The sequence below is a fragment of the Sciurus carolinensis genome, chromosome 4 (assembly GCF_902686445.1).
Source record: "Sciurus carolinensis chromosome 4, mSciCar1.2, whole genome shotgun sequence".
Taxonomy (NCBI): Eukaryota; Metazoa; Chordata; class Mammalia; order Rodentia; family Sciuridae; genus Sciurus; species Sciurus carolinensis.
Window position 1 is genome coordinate 97,049,402 of NC_062216.1, and position 18,922 is coordinate 97,068,323.

General features: G+C 38.8%; 1 protein-coding gene across 4 annotated transcripts in view; it reads right to left on the bottom strand.

Annotated features, from left to right (window-relative positions):
• Dennd5b (DENN domain containing 5B) overlaps positions 1 to 17,871 on the bottom strand; it is a 191,599-nt gene extending 173,728 nt beyond the window's left edge. For all 4 annotated transcript variants that reach the window (XM_047549051.1, XM_047549049.1, XM_047549050.1 and 1 more), the window contains exon 1: positions 17,341 to 17,871. In XM_047549051.1, coding sequence (XP_047405007.1) covers positions 17,341 to 17,503 — 163 coding nt within the window. In that variant the 5' untranslated portion in view covers positions 17,504 to 17,871. The remainder of the gene's footprint in view (positions 1 to 17,340) is intronic.
• Positions 17,872 to 18,922: the final 1,051 nt, after the last annotated feature.

Here is an 18,922-nt window from a genome sequence, read left to right on the forward strand (position 1 = left end):
CAAAATAAAGGAAAAGGGAGGGGATCAGATAACATAAAGATATAGGGAAGATCAATGGAGTAGAAGTTGGGGAGGGAGAGAGAAGGGATAGAATGTGTAAATAATTTAACTAAATCATGCTATGTGCAAGTATAAACATACCACAGTGAATTCCACCTATAGAAAATATCAGTCAAAAACAAATAAAAAATAAATAAATAAGTAAATAAATAAATAAATAAGCTAGGCACAGTGGCACATGCCTGTAATCACTGAGACTTGGGAGGTTTAGGCAGAAGGATCAAGAGTTCGAGGTCAGCCTCAGCAGCTTAGAGAGGCCCTAAGCAACTCAGCAAGACCCCCTTCTAAATATAAATATTAATGAGGGCTGGGGATGTGGCTTAATGGTTAAGTGCCCTTGGGTTCAATTCCTAGAACCCAAAATAAAATAATATATACATATTAATATACATATATGTGTATGTATATATATGAACAAAAGGAAGAAGGAGATTGTGGAGAGAAAATGGGTTCTGAAATATAAATAAAATTCCAAACACGTATAATTTTGTCAAAAATGAACCCAACTACTGTGTATAACTATAATGCACTAATAAAAAATAGGAAAAAAAATTGGATCTGAAGCCTTGAATTCAAGTTCTAGCTCTACCACTTGCTTATACACATACATTAGCATAGTTTACCATGACTATCAAGACAAATATGGAGAAAATGATTTTAATACTCCCTATCATAAAAGAAAATAAAGTCAAACCAGTACCATCACCATCACAAATTCAAAACTGACCTCACCATGCATCACCTGAAACTTATTTCCATCAATCCTTATTGCTTAGACCCCAAATTTCAGCCATTTGCACAGTAAAGTTATCAAGTTCAGTTTATATTTCTATCATATCTATTATAGCCATCCCCATCTTTTTTACTCCCACTGCCACTATTCTAATTCTCACCCTTCCCCTCTAATTTGTTCTACAGAATAGCTTCCTAATCGTTTACCTGCTTAAGTCTCTTTCCAGCTGAATTCCATTCAACATCTCTTATCCACAGTGACATTCCTAAAGCTTAGTTTTGAACATGCCTTTCCCTATTCAAAATCTTTTAGGGGTTCTTTTCTATTTTCCAAAGGGCCCTCTTCATAGTCAAGCACTGGATAGAGAAGTTGGGAATTGCTTCCCAACAGCCACTTTCCTCCCTCTTCTGTTATGAAGCAGCCATGGTGGGTTTTCATCCCAAACTAATCTCTAAGCAATCAGTTTAATTCCATCTTAATTGTCACAATGGCCTAAGGGAAATATGACCTAGAGTAGTGTATCACAGCAGAGACCTATATTTTTGTTTCATGGCAGAAGTGTGGGTGGAGAAATAAAGTTAATCTCTTCTAGTGAAGGCGTGGTGTGCAAATGTGAAGTCTGAACTACTGCCACCATTTTGTCATCTTGAGGGCAAGCCACCTTGAAGAGGAAGTCAACACACTGATAAAGGTAGAAACTAAAGGGCTGCAGTGAAATAGAACTAGAACTAGAGTTCTAAATTTACACTGAATGCAACATCTCCCCCAAAAAACTGAAAATTATACAAAGCAACAAAATTCTTTTATTTCCTAGGTTCTCTCTGACCTATAACCACAAACATTCTAACAGAAAAATCCTTTAAATGCTGTTTCTCTTCCCAAATCATCTCTCATTCCATGAGAGTTGGCTAGTCTATAAATCTCTTTTAAGTGTGTAACATATATCTGGTTCTAGAAATAAAAAGTAGAACCAGAGATCTGGACATAAATAGACCCCTCTTCTCTATGGTTTGCAGCCCACTCCTCAATTCTTTTTGACTATGTTATAGACTCCAAAAGATTTCTGAAGAACCAATGTCAGTCACAATACTTAGGAACAACTAAAATTCATCTTGATTTGACTTATCCTAAAACATAACTGAAAAACACCAAGAGGGAAAAAATGCAAAAAAAGTCTCTCCAGAGAGAGGAACTAACCAGAGTTCTTTCTCTCTTGCTTTTAAAAAAAATTTAAATTTTTTTTTTTCCTTTTTAGGAGTTTTGTTTCATTTACTCAAAAAAAAGACACTATCATTACTAAAATTATATTCATTTTCAGTAAATTGATAGGTTTGAAGAAAATGAGAAATACATTACTGTCCTAACATTAAGTTTTTCCAATTACTATGACAAATATTTCTTCTTTAGTATCTTCAGTTCTTTTTCTTTGTCCTAAACATTTGAAATTCAGTGTGTTTTAGGAGGAAAGTCATTCAGAGAAGAGGTCAGAAATCTGACCAACAGCACCAACAGCACCAACAGCCAAAACATAGCAGGACAATCAAAAGATTGTCCCTGTCTTACTATTATGCTCCACAGAAAGAGAAACTTCGAGCATTCTCAGCATTTTAGTGTTACTGCCATAAAATGTTTACATAACCCTTACTTGGGTGATAAGAAGAGAGCTGTAAGGAACAAGTGTCAGATCTGCTGCCGATTCAGTTTCTCTAAAATATTCTCTCACAACCTATAGGGAGACAACCAAATTTTCCATCAGAGGTTTCTTATACCATCTAAACCTATTTCCATTTTGCTAAGTGAAAACGAATAAATCAATAAATTATATTCCCAGTAAAATGGAGATCAAGAGTTCATCTGTCACTGAACTGCCTCTTCTGCTGATTAGCTTCTTTCTGTCATCCCATTTCATTTTTCACTATTGTTTTGCCTTTAACTTTCTATCATAGAAAAAAATTTAAAGTTGGTTATTTTAGCATAAATCTCCAAGAGTCGAAGCTACTCATTCTTTTCCTTTATTAGTAGTGCTGGGAATTTTGGTTTAAAAGAAAAAGTGTAGTGGCTTTGATTTCTCTCTCTCAAGTAAACACAAGAAACAGACAACTCCATTTTATTTATCCATTCACTCTTTCAATCAACAAGTATTTACCGAGGTGTTTATAGATCTCACATTCTAAATCAGTGGCAATGACTTGGATCAAAAATGAAAACAAAAAACAAAAAAAAAAAAAAAAACTTGCTGGGTTTCTTAAATTATTGTTCATTTCATTTAACCAAAATAAATAACCAGTGGTCACTCTGGTTTCTAACTAATAATCATAAAGCAGAATTTCTACTTTTATTTTAAATCTTCCCCTGTGAAATAACAGGTGGTTGTAATTTTCTTTAATGGAATCTCATAGCCTCTGGTTTTAAAACTGAACATATATTGGGGGAAGGAAAGATAGTAGACTGAGAGACAGACAGTATTACCCTATGTATATGTATGATTACATGAATGGGTGTGAATCTACATTGTGTACAACCATAGAAATGAAAAGTTGTATCCCATTTGTGTACAATGAATCAAATGCAGTCTGTAAAAATACAAATTTTTTAAAAATTGAACATATATTATTTTTACAATTTAAAAGCTATTGTTTTATTAATAGTATTTATTATCTTTTATTTCAAACCAACTACTTTATTTATCCTTATTCCTGATTATGATTCAGTAGCAAGAAAGTGCCATGTAAACCAAAGTACTAAAGGTTCATTATTATATCTTTTTGATGGTATGTAAAACAGATGTTTCTCAGAAAGTCCTATTAAAATATCTGAAACAAATCAAATGCTTAGTTTTCTGGATAAATGTGATATAGAATACAAAAGAACAATAAAATACATAGAAAATCCTCAACCCCTCATTTTTACTCCTAATTTTACTCTCTTCCCCAATCTGCTGCTCATGTGTTAACATCCTTTGAGTTCAAACTTCAGCTTCTTATACTTAAGGAGACAACAACAGGGATAAACAGTGGAGTCTCTCTTAGGTTTCTTTATCCTGGAAAGTTCTAATTTTTGGCCTCTCCCTAAATAAGCAATTTTTCAAGAACATTTTACTCCAAATGGCGGGCATATTTAATTTAATCATACACACACAAGGCAAGCCAAAGTTACTATTAGAAAACATAAGTAAGTCTTTTGGACGGTCAGGCATAAGAAAGGAAAAAACCTTTCAAAGAAAAAAAATTTACAAAACTCATGCCCACAATTAAACCTAAGTTTTCTCTAGGATTCCATGAACATATCTGAAGGAAGCCTAAAGCTTTATTTTGTGGTGTAAGGAAACCTGAGCAAACTGAAGAAAAGCTCAAAGGTCCATAATCTCATCAAAAAGCAGCAGGGTCAAAAAGCAAAGGTCAGTGACCAGGGGAACAGGGTATAAAACAGTTCCCACACTTGAGAGAAGACTATCTCATGATTTCAGAGATTCAGTCTCTAGTACCAAAAGTAATTAAAAAAATAAAATAAAAACTATTTTGTTTACTACAATAACACAATAATTTACACTCTCCTTTAAGACTCAAAGGAAATTGGAATATTATGAAAAGAATTTATTGTTAATAGCAAGAAATTTAAAAAGTTAAAATTTTCTCCTACATTTGAACACCAGCCTCCCTCTCAAACACACACCAGTGCTTCTGTTGTTCCTCAAAGACAGACCTTTCAGATAAAAGTTGTCACCTGATCACTCTTGCAGAATTCAACAGGGCACAGAAATAAATTCTAAATGTATATACAAGCCAACCAACCTTTTGTATCAAGGTCTCTGCCACCAAGATTCAACAGGGTATGTCTACTTCATGATCTTTTGTCCACATTCGAAAAAAGTTATATTTTTACTCCTGTTTAAAAAAGATTTCATTCCAAGAAAAGAAAAAGTAATTTTGTTAAACTTTTAGTACTGGACATTAGTGCAGGAGACTACAATGACTCCATGACCTCTCAAGCAAGCAATTAATTCTGTGGGAGCTCTGGGGTCTAAGGCATTTATCTAGATATCCCTGTACCATTTGTTGTCCTCTAATTATAAATTTGGGGTTCCAAGTCAGAGAAAGGGTGAGAAGGTTATCAATGAGACCAGAAAGAAAACTGTGAAATAACAGGTGTGCTTTTAATTTCCACTCTTACTCCCCAGTTTAATTATTTCCCCATCCTCCTACCACCAGGTATCTTGTAAACAAGATACTTTACAAGTGGTGCAGGAGGCATGTAAGATCTTTCACTATTAAGATTTTGCATTCTGGGGTTGGGGCTATAGCTCAGTGGCAGAGCGCTGCCTAGCACGTGTGAGGCACTGGGTTCGATCCTTAGCACTACATAAAAATAAAATAAAGTCATTCTGTTCATCTACAACTAAAAATAATTTTTTTTTAATATTTTACATTCTGGCACATACAGTTTTCACATATTTAATTAAAATCAGATTTGTAGCTAAGGCTGCCAGTGAAAAAATAGGCACTACCAGTCAAGAGTGAGAATAACCTGCTTTGGCATAATCACATCAATGTACCAATGTCTGTTTTAATAAACTCTGAAATCACAGTCACTGTTATTTTGAACAATGGCACAAAACAAGTAAAGTACTAAAGTGCCTTTCCCTGGACCTGAGCCAGAATATTTGAAACCCAGACAATTTATTTATAAAAATATACTTGAGACAGGAGATGAGCAACATTTTTAAACAATCTGTTATTTTTTTTAACCTCAGCCATTTAAATTTCCTTAAAGGTTAAATTTAAACTTAAAAGTGAAGATAAATTAACTTTGAAAATAAAACTAAAGGTAGATCATTCATAAGCTTTAAACCTGTAACAGGTCTCCAAATGCCCATTGCTTGAACTATTCTGATTAAAGTCAACATCTCATGCTCATGTAATTCCAACTGATATGCTGGTACTGATTCTTATGACAAGGGAAGACCTTTACATCAGGGAACTATACAAGAGTATGGAGGGCTAACATGTCAGGCTCTTGTTTTAATAGCTAGTGCTGAAAAACTGCACAGAAAAATATGTGATGCCCACCTACAACCCCCAATCCTGCCAAATATTCATGTGTCAGTTGCCCAGAGGAAACAATCCCTCCTTACCTTTTTTATCTAAAACTAAGGCAAAAAGAAAAAGTTGACAGAAATTCAATATATAGGAACAATACTGTTGGTCTATCAGATTGTCCCTGACAAGGACTCTGAGACTATGAGACAAGGAAAAAGAAAAAAACTGAAGAGATACTAGAAATACAAAGAACTGAACCCTAAAAAACTTCCCAGTTTCTGCTTAGGATGAAGGTGACACGAGAGGATTTCAACTGACATTAAAAGGAATTACTTCACTCTAAGATTTTAATGGCACAGAAACTTTTTGCCAAAGAATATTTCTTCTGTAAGCTTTATACAGAAGGGGTTATGCAAAGGACAATTAGAAGGTGGTTTCAGGAAGACTTACCTGAAAATAAAAGTGACCTTTGAAGAAGTGATTAGGAGGGGGAAAAAAGTACAAAAACAGTCAATGTGGAACCTTGCACCAAGCTGTACTGAGGAAGGAAGACTAGCAAAAACTTAACTTACATATTACTAATACACTAATGTTTCCTGAAACCACAGGATAATTTCCTGTGTTAAATAAATGACACACTGTGTTGTAATAAAAAAGAGGAAGACAAGGGAAAGTCAAGAAAACATGGTCTTCAAAACAGAAACCTGGATTCTCAAGACATGAGCAGGAGAAAATTATGCATAACAGGTGGATTTTTATCAGAAGGCCTCTGGGATCTAATGAAAAATATCTTTAAACAGGAATTCACAAACCAAACATGGTGGAACACACATGTGATCCCAACTACTTGAGAGGCTGAGGCAGGAAGACTGCAATTAGAAGTCAGCTCAGGCACCTTAGCAAGACCCTGTCTCAAAATAAAAAAATGAAAAGAGCTGAATTGTAGCTTAGTGGTAGAGCGCCCCTAGCTTCAATTCCCAGTACTGCTAACGGACAAATAAATTTTTAAAAAATTTTTAAAGATTCCCCCTTAAGTACGGAGTCTATGCACAATTGCTGGTATGAGGCATAAAATGCTCTTTCTCTTCTATCCACTAAAAATAGAAATGAAACTGAGTGAAAATTACATTATTCAAGAAATTGAATTCACTTCATTTAAAAATGTGTATCATTTTTAACCTCAGTATGTCTACGACTATTACGATTACTTGTCACCTAACTCATAAATGGCATGCCCATTTATTTGTCACTACCCAGCAGTTGAGGACAGCTGGTCATCATGAAAAAATACTACTTTGAAGCCAGACAGTCTGGGAAAGAAACCCAGCTTTGGCTTTTATTGTCTCTGACTTTGAGCAACTCACTGAATCTCAGCCTCCTCGTCTATAAAGTGAAGAAAATAAGATATCTTAAAGATATTGTGAGAATTAAAGATGATGTTTATAAATAACCAGTGACAGATCATGCCTGATAAATGTTAGCTACTGTATAGCTTCATAATATAAAGATGATTTTCTGGGATTACTTCTGACTTAATAATACTAGCACATATCTTTGAAAAGTCATTTAAAGAAATTATTACAGGGCTGGAGTTGTGGTTCAGTGGTAGAGCACTTGCCTACCATGTGTGAGGCACTAGGTTCAATTCTCAGCACCACATATAAATGAATGAATAAAATAAAGGTCTATCAACATCTAAAAAATATTTTAAAGAAAATTATTTCAAAATTAGCTTTCTGCATCAGTGATATACATACATGGTTTATAAATAAAAAGTAACTCAAAAGTCCATGTTACTTAAAAAAAAAAAAAGTTACAATACTTAATTTAGAACGAAGTTAGTAAAAGTCATAGATTCTTGGGAAAGGTGCATGACATCTGAGAAAGCAAATGATCCATGCTCTTCTATCCTCATGATGTGTTGTCTCAGCATATAAAATACTTCCACTTTCACTCCTAGAATTCTCCGTTCTTACTCCTTATATTCAATCAGACACCTTCGCATTTTATTTTAAAAGAAATGGGAGGAAAAGACAATTTCATAATGAAATAATTTGGAATCTGGCCCAGAGGACATTAGATGGTGCCATTTTAAAAAGTCAAATTTTAGATAGAATAAATTATAAAGCACAATAAAGATGAAGTGTAAATGGCGCTGGGGGTGTAGTTCAGTGGCAGAGTGCCTGTTTAGCATGCACAAGGCTGTGGGTTTCATCCCCAGCACCCCAAAAAAAGACAAAGTGTAAGTGGTAAAAATATAGGAAGGATTAAAACTTAATCCTAGCTAACCAAGCCCAAAGTTGATGTGCATGTCCATAAAAAGAAGGAACTGAACGCAATTTCCTAAGATATTCCTCTAAAACCACAACGGAAACTATAGCACTCCTTAATGCAAACCACTTACTGAAATTCCATAAATGCTATCCACCATTTATATGTTTGGCACTAGTTAATAAATAAAATATGTGGTTTGTTTAATCTTAAAAAAAAAAAAAAAGCAAAGCCTTGCTGATATCTGCATGACTGCTTAGATACAGGTGATTAAAATAACTTTAATTTTATTTTTTATACCTTAATTCAAGAGGAAATGAATGGGTTAATAAATTTTAGACACAGAATAAACTTTACTCCACAAAGATAATATACACCTTTTTAAGAAAATTAACTGTCCACTGTCTTACTTCTTCATCAATCTTAGGCTTCTCATTTTTAAAATTATTTTTATTTATTTATTTATATTAGGTACCAGCAATTAAACCCAGGGACACTTAACCACAGAATCACATCCCCAACTCGTTTTATTTTCCATTTTGAGACAGGGTTTCACTAAGTTGTTGAGGCTAGATTTGAACTTGTGATCCTCCTGCCTTAACCTCCCAAGCAGCTAAGATTATAGATATGCACCACCTTACCCAGCAGGCTTCTCATTTTTAAAGAAACTCTGCCTTCCATTTTAGGGTTTAAAACCACAAACATTAGTCAAGTATACTAAAATTTTATTGTCAATAACAAAAATTACATTTCTATTCCTATCAAATTATCTTGCTCACTTATTCAATCTATTTGAGTTCCTATTCTGTGCCAGACACTATTTTAGTCACAGAGTGAACAATAATAACCAAGAGAGATGAAGGAGTCAACAATTTAATGGAAAAGATTGACATTAAAAGGTAAGCAGGGGGGAAGGAAAAAAAATAATAGAATGAATCAAACATCATTATTCTATGTAAATGTAAGATTACGCAAATGGTATGCTGTTACTCCATGTACAAACAGAAACAACATGTATCCCATTTGTTTACAATAAAAATTTTTAAAAAATTTTAAAAATTAAAAAAAATGTACCTCATTAGAAATAAAGTGTTTCCAACCAGTTCGAAATAAAATAAAATGTAATTACTAATGATTTAAAAAAAAAAAAAAAAAAAGGCAAGCAAATGCATTTACAATATACTGTCAAGTACTAATAAGTGCTATGAGGAAAATATAGCAGGGTGACTGAAACCAATGAGGTAGGGAGGGCAGGATGGCCTGGAAAGGCTCCTCTGAGGAGCTAAGACTTGTATAGAGACCTGAAAGATGAGAAAAGTCAATCATGCAAAGACCTAGGGATATAATGTCCATAGGGTAGCCACAAGCCACATGTGGCCATTAAACACTTCAAATGTACCTACTTAAAATCAAGATATGCTTTATGACTGGATTTTAAGATTTAAAAAGAAAAATATTTTAAAATTCATTAATAATTTTATGTTGCTCTGTTGAAATATTCTGGGTACGTCAAGTTAAATCAAATAAATCAATGAAATTAGTATCACCTATTTCTTTTTTAATACAACTACCAAAAAAAAAAAAAAGAATTACAAATGTGTCACACATTGTACCTGTATAGGACAATATTGGTCTTGGAGAAGAGGATTGTGGTGAAACAAATGAAAATGAACAGCCATGAAATACATTTTGCAGTGTTTAAGGAACTGCAAGAAAACCAAAGCTGGAAAGAGTGATCCAGTCAGAAAAATGCTAGAGAGGTAAGCATAGAGCTAGGTATAGTGGTGCATATACACCTCTGATCCCAGCTACTTGGGAGGCTGAGGCAGAAGGATCCCAAGTGAGAGGCCAGTCTGGGCAACTTAGACCCTATCTCAAAATGAAAAATAAAAAGAGCTAGGAATATAGCTCAGTGGTACAGCAAACCTTGGGTTCCATCCCCAGATATGCAAAAAGAAAAGAAAAAAAGGCAAGCAGAGACCAAATGATGAAGACTCTGTATACTGGAAAATCTTTCATAAATCATTCCTCCATTTAACACGTCCCCCCACCTCCACTGGAGGGTATTAGGGATTGAATCCAGTGGCACTCTACCACTAAACTACATCCCTATTTTTTTTTTTTATTTTATTTTAAGACAGGATACCACTAAGATGCTGACGCTGGCCTTGAACTTGCAATACTCCTGCCTCAGCCTCCCAGGTCATTTAATTCCTTCTGAGACAGATAAGTACACTGATGTCTACTGCTATCATAAGTGACAGATCAGGACTAGATTCTCAGCTTCTGATCACACATCCTGCTCTAAGTACTGTATTCACTGCCCTGCCAGACATGATTCCAAAAGCAATCATACATTCCTTTTAAAAACTTTCCTAGGAACAAGTAATAACTTTGAAAAGATAACATGACAAAACCCAGTTTTTAAAAAAAAAGCAGAGATTAAAAAGAAAGTTGAAAGTGATATTTTCATAGTAAAAAGTCTTATATTTACATAGTAACATCTTTATAAACATAAATTGAGGGCTGAGGGAATGTAGCTCAGTGGTAAAGCACTTGCTTAGTATGCATTAGGCCCAGGGTTAGATCCCCAGCATGACACACACCCAAAAAAATTGAGAAAAACGAAAGTAACATCAAATATATATTCTTATTTTCTGATGAATGAAGGAATGAATGCAATAAACAGTATCTTACCTACAGTACAGAGGAGTTAGAAGATAATCTTGTTTTATACTGGGGATGGAACCCAGGGTCACTCTATCACCAGTTCATTTTAGTTTTTATTTTGAGACAGGGTTTCACTGAGTTACCTGGGTTGTACTCTAACTTGCAATCCTCCTGCTTCAGCCTCCCAAATACCAATGTGCCCAGCTACAACAATCACATTTGACTATTAAGTATTCCACTTGGGTTCTGTATATACTGCTATGTTTTACAATCTGTATGATACAGCATGTGTTATTAGGAGGCAGCAAATACAGTAGTTATGGGCATGAATGGATTATATCAGACAGATGTTTAATCAGGTTTCTCACATTATTCACCTGAGTTAAACTTCAATTCTCTAGCCTGTTTCCCTATCTGTAAAACAGAGAAAACTTAGTTCATTAAATAAAGAAGTAACTATAAAGCATATAAAGCATTTAATCATAGTGCCAGTTATGTGGAAAGCACTATATAAATGTTATTACTACTATTTCATTGTACATTCTTATACAACAGTAACTGTCGCCTATATACTCCACAACCTTGAACACTATGTCTAATGTTAATTAAACCCAAACGTAATAGCGAGTTATGGCTTTATAAAAAACAAAATCTAGGTCATTATTAAACAAAATAGTTAGGGATATGGGCATGTGGTTCATGTTTCCTAAAGCACCTTGCATAAGTACTATATCTTCAGTAAATTCTTGAAGAGGAAAATGTTTTCTTCCATATGGAGCTTCATGGAAATTATGACTAACATGCATTACATTCTAAGCATTTGCTTTTATTATTCAAAAGAAAAGTTCCAAAAGACAGTAAGTTCAAATTTTTACAAGAAAGGAGGTTGAGAGAGTTAGCTCAGTGGTAGAGTGCTTGTCTGGTATGCATGAGACTCCGGGTTCAATCCCCAGTAGAGGAAAAAATAAGTTTTAAAAGACTAACACATTTTTGACTATGACATTCAATATGAGATAAGGGCAACACTGATATGCTTCTGAATTTAAGCCGAGTTCATCTTTTTTTGAAGTTTATATAAAATGACTATGAAACACAGTATACTAGATCAACCAAGCACTAGTCAGGTATCTACTGCGGGTCAACTGTGATCTGAGAGGGCCCTTAATCTCTCAGTCTTGTAAATGATGTCTAAGAGTCCTTCCAGAACAATCAAAGCATTATCCTCCATCAGTCTCAACTAAATTTTATACTTGAGTTAAGATCATGATCTCAAAGGTAGCAAAAACAGCACACACACACACACACACACACACACACACAAATATATCATGATTTCTCTTGCCTATAAACTCTTCTGGAAACTATACCCAACTCAATCTAAGTTAAAAATAGATAGAAACACCAAGGAAGAAATCTAAACAAAGGTCTGTCGCAGGGATTTCAGCCATCAGACTTCAACGGCCATTAGCAGCTCTAAATCTAGACTACCATGAACACTTTGAAAGAATATGGACAGGCACAGCCTGTAATTCCAGGAACTCACAAAGCTAAGGAAGGAGGATCACAAGTTTAAGGCCAACTTGAGCAACTTAGTGAGGCCCTAAGCAATTAATTAGCAAGACCATGTCTCAAAATTTAAAAAATAAAAAATAAAAAAATAAAAAAAGGCGGGATTGGGGAGAGACTGGGAATGTAGCTCAGTGCCAAAGTTCAATTGGGAATCTGAGTTTAATTGGGAATCTGGGTTCAATCTCCAATACCTCTGGGGTTCAATCCCCAGCACCAAAAATAAATAAAAATAAAATACACACACACATACATACGTGTGTAAAAATATATGATCACACAACTCTTGTAAATTTACATTCATTCACAAGTTTGTTTGCAGTGGAGATCAAATCCAGGACCTTGCACATGCTAACTAAGCAAGGGCTTTACACCCCTAGCTCTCTTTCCTGTATTGAACACTGTGTACTATGTATAAGGTACTATGAAAAAGAGAAGGAAAGCTCCTTTCCTCTTGGGGTAGTTGCATCTTTGTTCCTTAAACAAAGACTTAATCATATCCTTCATTTTCCATTGCTCAAAAGATCACTGCTGTAAATCAAGCTATGTGTACTCCTACATAGGTCTCAAAGAAAATGGGAACCATAAAAGAAAATCTCAAAATTCTTGTCACCCTTCATATCAACTAACTGCACTCCACTTATACCTCCTTTCTTCTAAATGCAATAAAGAATGCAATTTTGAAAACTTTTCCATATTTTTAACAAATGAAATTTAAACATTCCTGCTTTAGCATTTAAAGAACATTTCTGTTTACAAAGTACATCTTCAAAATATATAATAAGGGAATACAAGTTAAGATGTAGTAAAGGACAACAGGTAATACCAATCTATCAGTACATATATGTGAACAATCCCATAAAATTACTAGATTTAAAAATACATTTATTTATATATATTTACATTATGCTCAGCTATTAAGAGAGCTTTTTAAAATTTAAGAAGTTTTAGATGGGCATGGGGGTGCTCATTTGTAATCCCAGCTACTCAGAGGACTAAGACAGGAGGATCCAGGTTTAAGGCCAGCCCTGACAAATGTAAGGGAGGTCCTATCTCAAAAAAAAAAAAAAGGTGGGAATTTAACTCAGTAATAAAGCAGCCCTGGGTTCAACTCCCAGCACTGAAAACAAAACAAAACAAAAACCTTCTTAATTCTTTTTTTTTTTTTTTTTGGGGGGGGGGGCCAGTACTGGGGAGTGAACCCAGGGTAATCTACCATTGAACTAGATCCTCAGCTCTTTTTATTTTTTATTTGGAGACAGGATATGGCTACTCCCAAGGCTGACCTTGAAGTAGCTGGAATTGCGAGTGTGAGCCACTGTACCTGGTTCAACAAGTCTTTTCCATGATTGTTAAAGCTAGGTGTTACTTGAAAAGGTGTCTTTAAAAAAAGTGACACCTTGATCGCCTTGATAACTTATAAGTTTAATTACTACTTCATCAGATGGGATGTGTCCTTAATTTATTTCAATATCTTATCTCCTACAGAGAGTGAATTCTAGGAACATGCATGTTAAGAAGAAGTCTACAGAGCAATCAGATTTTATATTTAACAGAAGTCAATGAAGACCTATACAGGCAGGGTGAGGACTTACTGAGAAACAGTGGGATAAAAATAGACCAGTTCCAGAAAAGCAAAATAGAAACTGAACTATCATTAACTCTGAAATTAATGCAACAAAACAGAAACAACCTTCTGATTTGCCTAGCTCAGTGCTACAGTTTGGATATGGTTTGAGTTTGTCCCCCAAAGGGTAACAGGATAGAAGCTTGGTCTTCCATGCAGCAAAGTTGAGAAGTGGTAGAATCATTTAGAAGTGGGGCATAATGAAGGGTAAGTAGGTCACTGGGGGCACTGCCCTTGAAAGGGATTAACATAGGTCTCTGGAGACTCAAGTTAGTTAGGTTAGTTACCAAGAGAGTAAGATGTTATAAAAAGGAGCAAGCCTGACCCCTGAATCTCCCCAGCTTCCTGCCTCACCATGTGGTCTCTTTTGTAACCACTCCTACCATTGTGACACCATCCTCCATGAGGCTGTTATCAGAAGCTGTACAGCTAGAGCTATATGGTCATATTGGGTTTTCAACATCCCAAAACTGTGAGCTAAATAAATCTCATTTCTTTCTAATATACTCAGCCTCAGGCAATTTGTAATAGTAACAGAAAAGAGACTAATGCCCCCACACACAAACACACGTTTTCTGATCCCCAAATGCAGCTCTATGGAAAGTCAAAGAAAATTGTTAGTTGAGAACATTATACTATATCTTCCTATTTTCCTCACATCTTACTGTTTGCACTCCTTAATCTCCTTGTCTCTTCCTCATCCTGTGCATGCTGGAGGCCCTGAGTTTAATCTCCAGCACCTAAATAAAATAAAATAAAAACACAACCCCACCATCCCACCATTCTTTTAACATTCATTTAATTCCATTTCTCTGCTTTATTTTTCAGTATTTATGAACATCTGGCAAACTCTTTTCATTATTTTGCTTACACTAGAATGTAAGTTCCACCATGACAGGGGATACTGACTGTCCACAGCTATTCAGTGCCTAGAACACAGTCTACATATAGAGGCTTTCAAATCAAGTTGATGAATCAAATTATACTACAATCTTGCCAGGAAATATACATAATTGCCTGAATACACCAAGTATTATGAGAAGCAGAAATCCCAATCACACACACACACAATATGGCAAAAAGAGAAACCACAGTTTGTGTCTTTAAAAATATATTAAAATCCTCGTGTTTTGTCAGTGCTAACACTGTAGTCATTTCTTCCTTAGACACTGCTCTTCCTCCTTTCTCTACTTGTTTGTTTAGAAAGAAAAGAAATAACTTTTTTTTTTTTTTTTTTTTTTTTTGGTACCAGGGATTGAACCGTCAGGGGCACTTAACTACTGAGACATATCCCCAGCCTTTTTTATTTTGAGATAGGATCTGGCTAAGTTGCTTAGGGCCTCACTAAGTTGCTGAAGCTGGCTTTGAACTAATGATCTTCCTGACTCAGTCTCCTGAAAAATTCTTAAGTGCATTAAAATTGAATGTTTAGTTTTGTTAGTCATTTGCATTGTGCCTAAAGAGTCCCAGGTCACACTTACAAGGTGGTGTTTAGTGTTACCAGGCAAACGGAAGGAAAAATACAGGCTTTTTTCTTTAATCAGTCACCATCCACAGAAGGCCTCCAAATGACCCTGTTGCCACAAATGTTTAGGATATTTAGAGAAGAGCAAATTCTAGAAAAAGAAGATAATCCTTGCATCAAACCCAAAAGATAAATTTCTCCAAATCTCTCTATAAACATTTTTTTCTAACTTCATATCCCTTAAAAAAATCATCCTTAGCATGCACAAGAAACCTTAGCTGAAAAAAACAATATGATTAGCCATACCCCTGGTGCACACCTGTAATCCATGGGAAGCTAAAACTGGGGGATCACGAGCTGGAGGCTGGTCTCAGCGATTTAGCCAGCCCTAAGCAACTTTGAGAGACCCTGACTCAAAATTAAAAACAAGGGCTGGGGATGTTATTTAGTGGTAAAGAGCCCCCGGATGGTGGAGAAGGTGGAGGAGGAGGATGAAAAAATATGATTATATAATTACACAAACAAAGAAAAAAACCTAGTATCCTATCCAAAAAATTAACTAAAACTAGACTTAGTTTTTGTTGAAAATGTTTTGCTGTAAGACTGACTTAATAGACACAGCTAAGACATGAGTTGATGGATTCTGTTTTAAGGCTGAAGAGTTTTGTTTACTATTTTTATTTAATACATCCTTTCCAGTTCCCCACCCCCAAAAAAGAAGAAAGAAAAATCCACACTAGTGCAATTAACAAATTCTATGTACAAAAAAAAACTGTTCTAAAAGGCTATGACCTAAGTGTTTAGCACTGACACAGATAAAGTTCAGGCGGTAGATATCACTTGTCTCACCCAGTTAACAAAAAAAAAAAAAAAAAAAAAAAAAAAGTCAAGATTCAGATCCCACGGAGGTAAGCAGAAAGAAAGAAACATTAGTGAAAGATGAAATCAGTCCTCGGCCTCCTCTCGACACTGCGCAGTCCCCGTACCCCGTCATCCTTTAACGGCCCCTTTTCCCAGCGTCGGTTCTCCAGCTCAGCCCCGCACTGCGCCATCAAATGAGTCAAGAGGAGGGACCAGTGCCCCTCCAGGAAAACCCAGGCAGTAACACACGGTGCACCCAGTTGAATGAGATATTAGCCGACTGCTCCAACTCAGGAACAGTGTAGGCAGTGTCAACAAAGCATCGTGCCGAGTCCCGAGCGTCCAAAGGTCCCCTCCAGCTTCCTTGACACTGCCAAATCGACAGCATTCCAAAAGGTGACTACACCGTCATCGCAGAACCGGGGGGGAGGGGGGCGTGGAGGCGCAAACTCAGAACAGTCAAGGATGAAGTCCAACTAGCCTCCTGCCCGCGCCCCCGCCGGACCCTCGCTGTCACCGCCGCCTGGGTGGGCGCGAATCCAGTCCTCAGCCAAGAGGTCTCCGGCACCCCCTCTCCTAGGAGGCTGGGAGCCGCGTCACGTGCTAGGGCCAAACTTCGCAGCCCCCGCGGAGAGGGCGGGAGCGAGAGACCGGGGACGCACGCGAGGTCGGGGAGCCAGCGCGCCTGTCAGGAGCCGCCTCCGCTAGCAGCAGCTAGCCGAGGGGCCGGCGTGCCGGGCGGGGGCCGTGCCCTCGGGCCGCCCCCGCGCCGGTTATTAATAACCCCGCACCCGGGAGGCGAAAGCCTCCGGCAGGCGCCCTAGGCGGCGCGGTGTCCGAGGACTCAGCATTCACCCTGCGCGCGGAATAAATAACAATGTCATTAAATCGTCACCCGACCGCCCGTCCGGTCGGAGAGCGGCAGCGGCGGCGGCGGCGGGGGGCGCCTCCGGGAGCCGACTTTGTCTGGAGCCTGCACCCCGCCTCCCGCGCGTCGCCGCAGCCTTCCCCGCACCCCTGAGGGGACCCCGCCGCCGCCGCCCGGCCTTACCCGCCAGCTCGTCGGGCTCCAGCCCGCTGTCTGCGTCGATCCCGCACAGCACGAAGTAGTGCGCGAAGCGGCAGGCTGCCGAGGAGGAGCCGGAGCCGGAGCCGGAGCCCGAGCCCGAGCCCGAGCCCGAGCCCGGGCCGGGCGCCGCGCCGCTCCCGCTCATCCCGGCCGCGCTACTCGGGCGGCCGCCGTCGCCGCCGCCGCGGGGAAAGGCTCGTTGAGGAAGGCTAGCAGTGGAGGCTGCCGTCGTCGCTCCCGCTGCGGTCTCCACGCCAGTCCTAGGGCGACCCTGGCGCGCCCATGGCCGCGCAGCCGCCGCTCGCCACCGCAGCCTGGTCCTCGCTCGGCTCCGGGAAAGCGGCCGCGGGCTCGCGCGCGGCCCGTCCGGATCCCGGCCCCGCTGGGGGAGGGGCGCGCAGGGGGAGTGTCGGCGAGAGAGGCTCGCGCCGCCGCAGCTGCACTCGCGAGCCAGGAGCCGCGGCGTCTGGCGCCCGAGGGTCAGCTGAGCAGCGCTCGGGCTGTGGGAGCGCGGGGCGGGCGGGAGCGCGAGACCTGCGCGGGGAGGGGGCGCGCTCGCGAGGGGCGGCGGCGTGCTTCGGCCGGGCGCGCGCGCCCAGCGGGCTCTGAGGGAGCGCCCGGCGCGGGCAGGATTCGTGCCTGCCAGCCCCGGCTGCGGCACTGGGGCGACCCCACACACACACCTCCTAGCAGCCGCCCGCGGGGAAGAGGGCAAGCCGCAGGGCAGGATTCTGTCCTCAGAAGGGGATTTTACTCACTCTCATTTAGGGGGAAAAAAAAAAAAAAAAAAGCAGATTTGGGGAAGGTGAACAGCCGCTCTGAGATCATTTCCCACAATGGTCTGAGCCATCGGCTTTTAAACTGTGACATGTACAAGATGCCTTTATCATTTTAAGACACTAGTCTTGAATCGTTCCGCCAACCCTTCTCACAAGCCATTCTCCCTTAATTAATTGGCAACTAAACAATTCCATATCCATACAGCGTTGAGACTTCTAAAAGGGGTTACAGCCCCCCCGCCCCCCCCCCCCCGCTTCCCTTCCGTAATTTATCCTGACGCTTTCCAGGTCAGTGTAAAGTAGCCCAGGCGCCCCGTTCCCCAGCTCCGTACTCCTTTGATGTTATCTGCTCTTGTTGCAGGTACACTTGGAGGATGATGAGGTAACAGGAATTAGACCCTGAACTCTGCTCCGCACAAGGACCTGACTTGGCTTTCTCTGCTCATTCCTCTTACTTTCAGTTCTACAGAAGAAGCTCACAATCCCTACTCTTCTTTTAGAACTGGGAATTGGGGGACCATCACGAGCATCACTGGCAAAATCTTCCAGGGAGGTGGACTGAAAGAAACTCGAGTATTTGATTGAATAATGTTCTTCCTTGAAGATGTCTTATACCTGCTTACCATCATTTATTTCATGTAGCTTGTGTCGTCGCTTTCTTCGATTTTGAAAGAAAGAAAAATCGAGAAATCGGGGCAAACCACAACCTGGTTAATTGACCTTTAGCTCCAATTGCACTCTACACTTTTCCTTCAGAACACTTGTGTGACTTTTCTGTATCTTAG